Here is a 13,435-nt window from a genome sequence, read left to right as displayed (position 1 = left end):
CGCTGAACCAGAAACTGGTTCACCCGAAAGACAAAGCGCCAAAACACAAACTTAACAACGTGGTGTATGCTGTACAGTGCAGCGAGGAATGCTCAGACCTCTACATTGGAGAGACCAAACAGCCACTTCACAAGCGCATGGCACAACATAGAAGAGCCACCTCCACAGGACAAGACTCAGCAGTCCATCTGCATCTTAAGGATAAAGGACACTCTTTCGAGGATGCCAATGTTCACATTTTGGACAGAGAGGACAGATGGTTTGAAAGAGGAGTGAAAGAAGCCATCTATGTCCACTGTGAGCGACCATCTTTGAACAGAGGCGGGGGTTTACGACACCAACTCTCTGCCATCTATAATCCAGTTTTGAGATCCCTTCCCAGACGCCTTAACGCCCACTCACATCCTGGGCCATCTGACCTCAGGAATTCGCATGATAAGGTGGGGCCAGGTTTCACAATGAACACACCCGAAACCCTGGCTGATTGGGACCCACACCCAATTTCACACCTTGGCTCAGGCGATTAGAGGATCATCAGGGGGTCCTTTTGTCCCTCTGTGGGGGGGTCACTCCCACTAGGTTTATATCTGGGACTCTCCACCATTTGACCTTAGAACTGAAGAAGCTTCTCGGATGAGAGGTGAAACATCTTCAAGCAACTTAAAGAAGTCCAGACGCTTTTCTTTGCAAGCTCCTTTGATATCACAAATACTATGTTTAGGTTTCCTCTTGTGGCTTTTATTGTTGAAATGCATCTGCACAAACCTAGTTTACTTGAGTAAATGGCTTGAAAACAGATTTGCTTGCACACAACAAATCTAGCCACAGGATGAAATGGACAGACTGACAGATTGCACTGATCAAATATTCATGCAGTGACCTGCTACAACCCCACATTTCTTTTTTTCATTTTGTGAACATGACTGTGCACTTACTTGATGGAAAACACAATTGTATCTGCATTTTGCACATGTAAAGCTACCATGGTATCTGAACCAGCACAAAAAGTCCAAGCGAGTTGAATGAAAGCCACTAAGTCATCTGCCAGGATCCTACAGATAAAATATACACACATCAACAGTTTTGACTGGACATTCGGATGAAGAAAGGATAACACGAAGAGGGGGAAAAATCAAACAATTTAAAAATGAATCACAGAAGAATTCATGTATAATGTAAACGTTTACATTGAATCTGAGTAACTGTAAGAACCATGTAGTCACACCACAGCGATCAAATCCTAAATCTGGTAATTTCGCAATTGAATCCTGAAAGTCTGGTGACGGAAACCCCTTACTGTGTCTTCCATCATTTAATACTTGTATTTTATCCATCTATCCATGCATGGCCAAAAACTCTCAGATGCTCTCTTGGCGCTCACACATGATTAATTTTCAGACAGCTGGTAAAGTCTCTGAAGTCCCAGTCACGTCTTCTACTCCAACAGTTTATGTGCCACCTGATACCTTACCATGGTTTCAATTCAAAAAAAAAAAAAAAAAATAATTCAGTCACAAACTTGTGACCCAGTATCCAAAGCTATGCACAGTGGGAAAACTGGTATACAAATATTGTGCTAACCCACGTCCTCAATGACAGAGATGTTAACAACATGCACCATGGGTGGCCACTACCCTGTCTGTGCACTGCACTGTCCAGTGCTTTAAATGTATTGTTCAGCTGAGCAGATTCAAAGGGAAGCATTTGGAAGGAATGTTGAGCATGACCCATGTTGCTCTTGATGATGACCCACTGCTCTTAGTTGCATTAAGTAAAGCAGATTTTTGACTTTGGTTTATTTGATTATCTGGCCTAGAAAGTCTGAAAACCAAGGGTATTTGGCATGAACTGCATGTTGCATGAATAATTGGAGTACTGTGTTGTTCATGCAGCATTCCTTGAAATAAATCAAAACACAGACCAACTAAAACTGAGAAACATGTTAAAGTACTGTTTCCACTGACTGCCCATGAAGTTGTAGGTAGTCATGTAAAAAACAAAAAAGAAAACAAACAAAAAAACCCTCACACCTTTTTTTCAGAGAAATAACATGATTCATAGTGTATTAGAAAACGTCTGTTTATCTACCAGAAAAAGACTATATGGACGAAAGTACAGTGACACCTACACCTCAGCACTCAGCGACCCCACTCTGTAAATTTACATGGTCTGTAACTTTATGGCTGAGTTGCTGTGTTTCCTAAATGGTTTTGATTTGCAATAACACTACTTCACTTTGTCAAGACACTGTGGATCATTTGTGAATTAGAGTATTTTTAAAAAAAAATAAGTTATGCAGAAATTCCAGCCTGAAAGCCTGATTTGAGCCAGTTACTAATTGCATAAAAATGTCTTGAATGTGCTAGTCACAGTGTGTGATCCCCAGATGTTTCCTGGCTTATATGAACTCCATTCATCATATCTATTTGTTGCACCAAGATCAAGAAGAGAACAGGCAGGTGAGACCATCCCAAAGTTCAAAACCCAGTTTATCACAGTCAATAATTTTAACTTCCAGCTAGAGTCAATAAATAATCGACTGGGGCAGAGAGGAACTGTTATTTCAAAGTTGCACTGGGGCTTTTTTTTAATCATGCAGAAATCAGGGAAGGTGACCTTTACTCACTGATGGCAACTTGCAGTGGGAAAAATGTTTTTATACCTTGATTAATGTGATTGTAGAAGAAATTCACAAATAGATTTAATTTCCAGTTGATAGACAGCATCACCTTTGATGTTGTCAATAATAATAGTTATTTAAAAAGAACAGATATTTACTGTTAAAAAAATGCTTTTACTTTCAGATACTAGTCAAGGTGAGACAGGTGGTGACAAAAATGTAAAAATGTCATTTCAACTTTACCACAAAGAAACCCAAGAATTTAAGGCTTTTTAACTGAAAAAGAAAAAAAGAACGGTGACAGTTTTAATGCATTTTTAAAAAAAAAGATTACTTTTACAGCAACGGTCAAGCTTGAACCATGAAACCCCAAATAACTGCTTTTAGGCTAAAAACTATTAAAAAGTTGAATATTTTAATATTCGTATTTTCAATAACACAAATTCTTCTTATTTTTTATGTATCGATTGTGACACCATACCTATATAGCTGAGATGCAGTGCAGGGCATTTTACTTTTTTTTCCAGTTCTCAAATTGTAAAGGATTTGGAAAAAATATGAAAAAAACCAAAACAAAAAGAAGGAATAGAGAAATGTGTCTTTTTCTAAGCTCATCGAATATTTTTCTATCCAATTTAGGGTCGTAGGAGCCTAAACTGTGTCACAGGGTGAGAGGCAGGAAACACCCTTTACTGGTTGGCTGTCTATTACAGGGCTAACGCAGAGAGACAGACAACCTTTCACACTCACAGCCAATTTAGAATCACCAATTAACTTAACAAGCATGTCTATGGACGGAAGCCAGTGCACCAGGAGATACCGCCACACAGAAAGGCCTCAGTCAGCTGGAGGACCTTACTGTGAGGAGACAGTGATAACTACTGCACCACTGCGCCACCCCATAAAATATGTTTTTACTGAGCAAGGTCAAATATTTGCATGTGTGTGAGTGGGAACAAATGACTTGCAGCGTATCGTGCAGTCTTCTCCAGTATATTTAATCACTTAAATTTGTATTATGTTGACAATGAAATTACAATTTGTTGCTATGTGTCTATGTCTGTTTTAAGTAATGAAAGAGTGAAAAAGAGACTGCAGGAGAATAAGCCACAGGTTTGGCTTACGTAGCAAGGCGACTGGAATTATGCATGCCATAAATCTTCCCCACAGGCACACACATACACACACAGACAAGCACAGACAAACCTATGGACATGAATGCATTCACACAACACATTATCTTCTGTTATCTTAGATAAGCAAAGAATCCTAATCAGCCAATAAGAGCACAGAGGGCATCTCTGACTTTCTCCCAGCTCCAGTTTCTTTAGACTGGAGTCGGGAGAAAGTCTCTTTGTCTTTGTGGAAACAAGAATTTTATATAACCTGGCAAAAATCACCTAGTCACCTTATTTCCTTTTGTATTCTCTTCTGTTTTGTTCCATTCTTTTCCTCTCTTGTTTAATTAACTCTGTATGGCAATTTGGGCCCTAAACGCCGCGTCCGAGAAAGGTTGATTAGTGCAGCTCACGGATTAGAAATTATGCCTGTTGAAGCTAATGAAAACAGTTCATTCCCCATGACAAGTATCAAGGCGACTCATTTCATTTCTACATGACCCAAATCCTTTTTCCTCAACTGAACCAAACCAGATTTTCTCTCCTGGGACTATATTGTTGGTAGTTGCCTCACACGTGCCTGATGTAATTAAAGTAATCTTTCCATCAACAGTGGAAGCTTCTGTTCATAATTTTTCTGATGAGATATGCAAAACAAGGTTGTGACATCAGACCTTATATTATATGATATGCGGATTATCTGATTTGAACGAAAACTAGAAACTGCTTTGTTGGGACTGTGGGGCTGTGTGGTTTGATCAGACTTCACTATAAGCCTTTTAGAAACCAAGCTTAGCCAACTTCAAATCCATTACAAAGTGAAGAAAAAAACACAAAGAAAGAACAAAATATTGGGAATTTTCTTTCGTGTGGTTGCTTACCTTGCTTTAGCTTGGATAGTCTTCACTGAAAAAAAAAAAAGTCGTCCCACATGGATGACCAAATCCACACAAAAAAATAAAATAAAATTCACTTTCTGAGTCACAGTTGGTTTCTATTTTTGCTTGTTTATTTAATTTGAATAACTGATGTGACCAAGACATAGAAAACTTAGTGAAGCATCAAACAAAACAGTTAATAACAGCTATGCTCTATAAACAATGTCTTTCTTCCAATACTAAATTGGTTGCAATGTTTGTTGTCTTTTATTACTTTGATTATTTTCACTCACCAGATTTGGACGTGAGATGTTATTGATTAGCTGGCTTATAACAATAAGTCCATCTTTAAGGGATGATTTTGTGTGAATGAACCACAAAAAAAATTAATTTGCATTTATATAATTGAGTTACTTTTTGTGAACCAACATCCTAAACACTTTGTACAGTGTGCAGTGACATTTAAACATTTAAACAGTGTTCTCACATTTCACAGTTAATAAAATAACAAAAAAAAATTCATTTCAGGGTTAAAGGAACATGTTGAATGTGAATAGAGTCACAGACAGATGCTATTAAGCTCCACTGATTGACTGATAAAATCATACAAGTAGAGTTTAACAGCTTATCTAAAACAAGATTCTTTCAGGGTATTGTGTTTCTTGCAAGAAGAGCTCAATAAACTAATTCAATAACTAAAGGAAGCCGCAGTGGCAGTGATTGCTGCCGCAAACCAAATGTGGATCACCCTGTTGCTATCAAAGGTCATTTAACACCATGTGAACATTGCTTAAAAGAATTCGGGCAACATCCGTAGTGTCAGTATCTGTTAGAAGGACGTTTTCTTTTACTTAAGCAATTTGTATTGATATTAAAACTCAAAATGTGAGACGGATCTCTGCATTTTTTAGTTTATTCAATGCTTCATTTTTAATGAGATTATAGGATGAGAACAGTTTGAAGCTTTAAATGTTTTCATGTTTCTCTCCTTTGACAAAATGAACGCTTGCTTTAAAAAAAAGAAATTGAAAAAAGAAAAATTGAAAAGAATAACACATAAAAACTGCCCTACCTGGTCCTGAAGTTAGCAGGGTGGGGATGTCCGTCGTACAACGACAGGAAGTCATACTCTTCTTCTATGGCAAATGACAAGAAGATGAGCTGGATTCTACTTCCTTCCTCTCCAACAATGACCCAGGTGCAGTTTGCTCCATTTGGGTAGCCATAGGGAAAGCCAGGAGATTCTATACTGCCATTTCGACCTTTCAGTGTACCCCCGCATGTGTAGATAAAACCTGAAAGAGAAAAGAGATTTGAGCACATCTTAAGTTAGAGGAAGAAAACATAAAGGTGCCAAACTGAAGTTGTGACCTTAAGACATTATAATAAATCAAGATAATTGAACTCTCAAAATGTTTAATGTTCATTATTCAATATTTTAAAACGTGAAAGAGTGATGATGCTAGAAGTTTCACCTCCGTATGTCTGCCCATTGTGACAAAAGGATTTCGTAACTGTCGCACAACTATTTATTGTAAGTGCAGCCATGAGTCTTCCTCAGCACGTGCAGTTGCAACAGCATCAGTGTGTAACTGCCAGTGTATTAAAGCTGGTTCAGTTGTCATTATGACAGAGTAGTAACTGCATAGCACATTCAAACTGTACACAAAACCACACATACGCACACTAACAAGTACTTATTACTGCCTTTTTTAAACACAACCATTAGAAGTGACAGTCAATTATTCATTATTATTTTATGTAAGACCACTAAAAAGTCAAAAGAAAAAAAAATATACAAAACATTGCTTTTAATGAATGAACCAAGAAGCAACGAGTCAGCATGAGTGATATTAAGTAGGTCAGCTTCGTTTTGATATATCCTGGTCTTTGATGCTGATCTATGATTACGTATTAATAGAAATATATGAAGATCATAGAAGTAAGTACTTCCCAGAACTTCTTCTAGGGTAGCGCTGCTTATCTATAGTTTGTGATGCACTCCTTCACAGTGAGGGCATGGGGCAGGGGCAGGACTTCAGAACAGCACCCCAGGAAGTGGTATTCACATTCAGCATGGGGTGCTTGAACTCGGGTCCCCCGAGTGACTGGAAACTCTTTTGCCACTGAGCAACCTTTCCAGCTCACTTAAAAGGTGAAATCAATGAGAGACCGGTGCATTCTCCTGGATTCATCCTATGGGCATCTGCAAGATCAAAAGCTGGCAATTCCTTTGTTTGCTGCTAATCAATTACTGACATGTTAAAATGCACAACAAGCAAAGGGGTGTGTCAGTCAGCGGCAGTGCCTTTGAACATGACTCGGCAATTTATAGCTGTACAGAATAACCATTTGCTTTGTTTTGTTCAGACATCCATCTACAACAACTGAAAATGAAAAACGACACCGATTACGCTCTTGCTCGCACCATACAACATCAAAAACAGTTAATGAATTCTTCAGGGATGGAGAAGATAAATACTACTTGATCTTAATGAGCTCCTATAGGCTCTTTAAATGACTTTGTTTATGTGGTGGCAGGCTGGTAGCAGGAGGAGACAAAGAAAGTGGGTTTAGGGGGGTGGAGGGGTGCAAACCTGACATCTAAATCAACTACAGCACAAAATATTGGTGCAAAATATGGGTCTAGAGGGACAGGTGCAAAACTAACTTCTAACATCAACTACAACAAAAAATCTATATTTTTTGTGACAACAGTAAATATGCTTTTCTTGCTTCCCAATGCTTTTTTCCCTGTGAGTAAAGCACTGGATAATCAAGCAATTGTGAATGATATTAGTGCAGTATTAGACTTAAACTATGGTCAGTCATTCAGAACTCTGTTAGAAGTTATTAAAGTTCAGGTTTCGAGTTAAGTAGTCATAAAGGATGACGCGTTGTTGCTAAGAAGCACTGCTTGTGGTATTCTACTAAAACAGTAAAACTACGAGAAGTGTAATTCCTGCAGACATTTTCTAATGATATGGCAATAAGTTGAAAGAAAGGTTTAATACAGCAACAGTGATCCTTTGCACTTTCTTTTATAAGGTTCATGTACTGATAAATTAGAAGTGAAGCTAATCCTGCTGCTGTACTTATTTTAAATCTCTCCGGGTTACAGCACCTGCTAAATGCCTAAATTATAAAATGTAAATGTAATTGATCTCCTTGGACTTTACAGTTCACATCAGTATCATTATCTTCTCCCTTTGATCTTAATGATCCTTTTATATCAAATACACTACAGGTGCTAGATGAAAACCTTGGAGTGTCCAGGACTGAAGTCGGTCCAGGCTACTGCTTGCAATGCTCTATCGATCCCCGATGGAGAAACTGTTCACTTCTTGTACTTCACAGGGAGGTGAGATTGCAGAGTAAGCTCACAGAGGAGAAACCATTGTTCCTGGTAAGGATTTAACATTATTCTGTTGAAGGACACTACAGCAAAGACGCTTGCTGTTATAAATGCATGTCTTCTTGCCAAGAAAAAATATTACAAATTGCTAAACATTTATGCCTGTTTTAAATAATTTTCCCATTAACCTATAAAGGTGTTGTTAGTCTTGTTTTTTAACCATGTAAAATCAGCAAACATTCAAATGAACAGAATAAAGAGAAAAAAAGCTTTAAAATAGTTTTCAAGAGCCTTTAATGCCACAGTTGTTTGGCTTTGCTGTGCTGTTTTAGCTATAAATGAAAGTGTTTTGCTGAAAAATGCTATTATTGGATGTTCAAAGTCCTTTAAACTTCTAGGCTTTCATCAATCTCATCTGAGTGCAAAGCTCAAATCAGGATGATCATCCCCCTGACTTTCATGTTTATGAGCCTTGTTATTTACCATGGCAGCCAGGGCCACGGGGACAGCAGGGACGATCCCGCTGGATGCTTTTCGAACCAATTATCCAAGACAGCATCCCAACCAAAATGATGTGTGTCTGTCTGTGCGCGTGTGTGTGCGCGCGTGCATCTGTGTGTGCTGATGTCTGTGCGTGTGTGGTGTTTGTCCAACCCTCATTTACCCAGACTATTCCAAGGCTATCACAGTGACAGATGTAATCACCAATGGCAGCCTTGGCTCCAATTAAGGGCTGGTATCTCTATCCCTTCACAACCAATCAGAGATGAGATGTTGGGCAACCGGGAGGGACAAGCTAAGCCATATGAGGGGATACCTGTGCACAAACACGCAAACCTACAAACCTAACATGCCGCTGGTCACCCTGTCTACATATTTTTAATGAGGTCAAAGGAGTGAAGAAGAAAAGGGAAGAAAACAACAACAATAAAGAAGAAGATTTTGCAAGGTACAGCAAGAAAACAAGATACTTATCTGCCATTTTCCCAGTTCAAAACTAGAAGGCCCATGTGGTTCTTAACCAGCATACAATGAAATGTTTCAAGGAGAGTTTAACAGAAACCACAATTCATAAAGGGAAAAGATATGAACACAAATACAAAGAGCAAATGTCTTTGATTTCTTTGAGTCTAATCAAGTGATAACTGGTTCAAATGACTTTTGGATAGTACTTGAATTTGGATTTGTCTGTTTTTTAGACTTATTTGCTTGGTGTAGCTTATTTTGCTTTTGTTTCTAAACAAAATTGAACATTAAATGTGAAGTCATCACAATATGCAAATATGACTTACAATTCTGTGTGTACTTACAAATCTAAGGGTATCTTTGCCTAGATTAGGCAACTTCATTATACAGAAAACCAAGGACACAAGGTGGGGTGAATAAAGAGCGAAAAAGAGACAGAGGGACAGAGATGGAGAGCTGAATAAACAAAGAGAAAAGGACAGATTTCCCCCTCGTTCATCACTGCGCAAGAATGAAAGGATGATTTAAAACTCATCACTCAGAGGGTGCGAGAGAGTGTAGGAGGAGGAAAGAGGTAGAGAAAGAATTGAAAATATCGAAACAGAGAAAAGGGAGAAGTAAAAGGAAAAGAAGGCTAGACTCAGCGGAGGAGAGAGAGCGAGAGAAAGGGAAAAGCAAGCAGGAGACAGGGGTAAAAGAGAGACTTCTAATTATGGTGACTACCAGACCGAAACTGACAGCCCCTCTACACACATGCACACACGCAGATGCAGGCATAGAGTCACAGACAGACAAGCATACATGAACACACACGTAAACACATAGCTTCACATGCACGGGGCAATTCCGAGGAATATACACACAAATCCATGCATCATTCACACAGCTTATTGAATATGCTTGCCATTTAAACCTTTTACACGTTATTCCATTTACTTTGTTCACAATTCTTAGCTTACTCCCCTCTTGCCCCCTACTCCCCTCACACACAGCACACATGAAGCGTCCTCTCAAACCCTAACCTTGCTAGTTAACCACACACATTATCTATAATGACATCCTGAAGTAGCATTTATGCTCATCTGACTAATTGTCTGTTTGGTTTTAGTAACTATATTGGGTTTATGTACTCCCATAGCTAGATCAGGCCAAGTTTGTTTTTGTTTATAGCAGACTTATTGCTGGATAAGTCGGTGAAGCAGACAGGAAAGGAGGGAAAGAGAGCAGGGGGAATGACACGAAGGAAATGGCTCGGGGCAGAATGAAACCCGGGCCTCTGCAGTGGCCTTGCGGCGTATGGGTCGCCTACTTAACCCAGTGAGCGAAACTGGCACCCGATTAGGCTGATTTTGACCCATAGCAGAGGAGGTTAAAAGAAGTAGCGAGACACACCGAATTGAGTCAGATTTTGGCAAACACTGTGAAGATGAAGTGTATTTTTTGCCTTGAAAGTGTGTCATAACTGGACCTATTTGTTGTGCAAAGTCATTATATCCAATATAACCATGTCTGTGGAGTGACACTGCCCTCCACAAACAATTTAGCACATGCAAACTTTGCTTATAGTCAAATACAGGCCAGGTGTGTTTAATTCTTAAAGGGATTTTGAGTAGGAATTCATTTAAAGGAACACATATCCCCCTGAAGACTTAAAACGAGATGCTAATTGGCAAACAGTAAAAGATTTGTGGCTGGACTGGGTAGCTCCCAGGTGTGAGTATCTGCGCTGGTGCTAATGAGGAACAGGGTTTAGCTGGAAAAGAGCATGCGTGCTCAGCAAAACCTTCCCTGGATAAAGAAAGCTTAAAGACAAAGAAGAAAATCTGCTTCGTGAATTGAGTGGATTTAATGAACCCTGGTCTACAATATAAGCTTGATCTCTTTTCTCAAAGCAATATCTCATCTTGAATGTCTAAGATAACACTCCAGGAAAAAAAGGAAATGTGAGATTAACAAGTGACTTACCCCAGCACTTGTCACACCATTGTGAGAGAAGTCCAGTTTTATGGACAGCTAATTAAAGATATAGTGTAAATTTTGGACTTTAAATAACATATCAGCAAATATTTTGAGAAGTCTAATTCAATTCAGTTCTGTTCAATTCAACTCAGCCCCACAATAGCACAGAGACCCCAAAACTCAGACGACCCCATGTGAGAAAGTATTTGGCGACAGTGGGGAAAAGAAAAACTCCCATTTAATAGGAAGAAACCTCCAGGAGAACATTTCTCCTGGGGGGTTAATCATTTAACTAATGATTAAATGCAAACTGTTTGCAAAGCCCCCAGCAGCCTAGTCCTATTCAACATAACCAAGGCAGTGTTTAGGGTAAAGTGATCCAGCCATAACTATACGCTTTACCAAAGATTTTAAGTCTGAGCCAGTAGTCTGAGAGCAAAGTGCTCTATTTCTTTTCAAAAATAAAATTGTTCTGAATAGCCAGTGAATGTGAATACGATTGTTTGCGTGCATGCACCCTCTGATGTTAAAGATATTTCCCAAATTACATTGGGCAGAAATTCTGTTTCAGTTTTTTAGGCTCAAAAGCTTTGTTGACACTCTTATGTTGTTGCAAGATTAATCTGTGGTGTGGGAAAACTTCTAGGTTCATAATAGGCTGGACCATGTACCACTGAGCAATGATTTGTGATGGAAGAGTAAATTTGTGCAGTCGCTAAGACATTCAAAATTGAAAAATAATGCCTCAAATGATTGTACACTTGACTATGGCGTCTTTGAGCTTGCAAAATAGACTTCTGCTTCGCACTTTATTTTCTCAAGAGTATCAGTAGCAACGCCCACACACGCCCTGGTCCGGAAAACTAGTGCAGGCTGAAAGAATCCTTGAGCCTTTAAAGTCAGTGAGAAAAGCATCATCATGAAGCTAGGGAAATGATATTAGTCAAACTGAATATATAAATTAATAAAAATCTGCCATTGCCATTCAGTAAGATAATTTGACTTTACACGTTCTGAAATAAGCTTGATGATTCTGAAGGGGTGAAATCAATTACTAGGCTTGTCATTTTGCAAAGGGAACCCTATGATCACTATAGCTATTTCCACATGGTTCTGACTGCTAAATGAAGAAAATGTGAAATTATCCTATTTTTCATTTGAATGCAATCTGCACTACCCCCTTAAGGTTTCTGGGCATCCCCATTTCCTGCTAGGGGGTGGCAGCAATGTCTCCATATGAGACATATCTGTGTGGGTGTGCACACATACTGTAAAATAAAATATTAGCCATATCCTGAGCAGTGCAGTGAAATTACACAAATCCATCCCTGAAGAATTTTTTTCTAAAGTTTAAATTCCTTTCCACCTCTATGCCATGCTCTGTCTGTCTCTCCTTCTCCTTCTTATTGATCTCTTTCTCTCTCTTTCTCCCTTCATGTCTCTCAGGACCTCTGTGGTACCAGATTCGCTTAAAGGGATACTTCGTCTAATCTCACACACACTCATTTATGATTAAAGAATGGATTTCCCAATGGAGCAAACTGACCAAAAAAAATAAAAAATCCTTGCAGACATACCAGTCATTCAGTGAGTATTCAGATCACAACTGCACTCAAAGCACCAGAGGACAAAATATAATGCATGTATTGGTGTGCACACGTGTGCATGAGTCCAACGTTAGTTAATTTAAATGAGCTGTGCATGGCTCTGGAAAATGATTGTATCTGTAATTGTCTTGTGGTGGTTTGGGATGATTGAGTGAAAGAAAGATGAAGAAAATTAAGGAGCGGTGGCAGAAAGGTAGATAAACTGAGAAAAAAAAACGATGACAGAATGAAGAGTGGAGTGCACAGGAAGGGAAAATGTGAGGAAAATGAGAGAGAGCAAAGAAAAAAAATTGCAACAGAGAGAGACATAGCCAAAGAGAGTAAGCATGTTTGAAACGTCCCATTGGTTCCTGCTGTCAGGAATGCTTGTCAGCCAAGAATTAGACTGCTCCACACTGCCACTGACTGACAGTCGGCCTGCGGTCTAGACTATACCCTGGAGTGGTAGAGGCTAAATAAGGGAAATGCCTAGAGAGAGACAGAAGGAACACACCGGGCTGAAAATCAATTTATAACACTGTCAGTCAGGGGAAGGAGGGGGGGGGGGGGGGCGATGGAGTAGAGATAAAGAGAGAGAAAAAAAGAACAACAAGAATGAGACACATAAAAATAAAGACAAAGACAAGATTTGAGAGAACAGTAAACAAATGGGACTGATGGAGAAAAGATGAGAACAGAGGGGACTCTTGCTGCGTTAAGGGAATCAGAAAGAAAGAGATGATGAAGCGGTAAAGAGGAGAGGTACATGGAGAAATATACAGACGCGTGGTACTCTGCTTTTATGCAGCCACTTCAGGAGGCAGAACCTCTTTATATAATACAGCACTGTGGGGACATAATCAGCCTAAGATAATTTAATCACTACTGTTCCAAAAAAAGGAAAACAGCACTTGAATGCTGTGACTGCAGAGTCAGCATACATTTGTTTAGCT

General features: G+C 39.1%; 1 protein-coding gene across 1 annotated transcript in view; it reads right to left on the bottom strand.

Annotated features, from left to right (window-relative positions):
• Nucleotides 1-13,435, bottom strand: part of csmd3b (CUB and Sushi multiple domains 3b) — a 414,655-nt gene that overhangs the window by 319,958 nt on the left and 81,262 nt on the right. The window contains exon 2 of the mRNA XM_086281026.1: nt 5,689-5,911. Within this exon, the coding sequence (XP_086137152.1) occupies nt 5,689-5,911 (223 nt within the window). The remainder of the gene's footprint in view (nt 1-5,688; nt 5,912-13,435) is intronic.

This window comes from Aulonocara sp. 'chitande type north' Nkhata Bay, linkage group LG22 (genome assembly GCF_057382095.1).
Source record: "Aulonocara sp. 'chitande type north' Nkhata Bay isolate Kocher_YH1m ecotype deep benthic linkage group LG22, A_spYH_male_GT1.1, whole genome shotgun sequence".
In the NCBI taxonomy this organism is placed as follows: Eukaryota; Metazoa; Chordata; class Actinopteri; order Cichliformes; family Cichlidae; genus Aulonocara; species Aulonocara sp. 'chitande type north' Nkhata Bay.
This window is presented reverse-complemented; position numbering and strand designations above follow the sequence as displayed.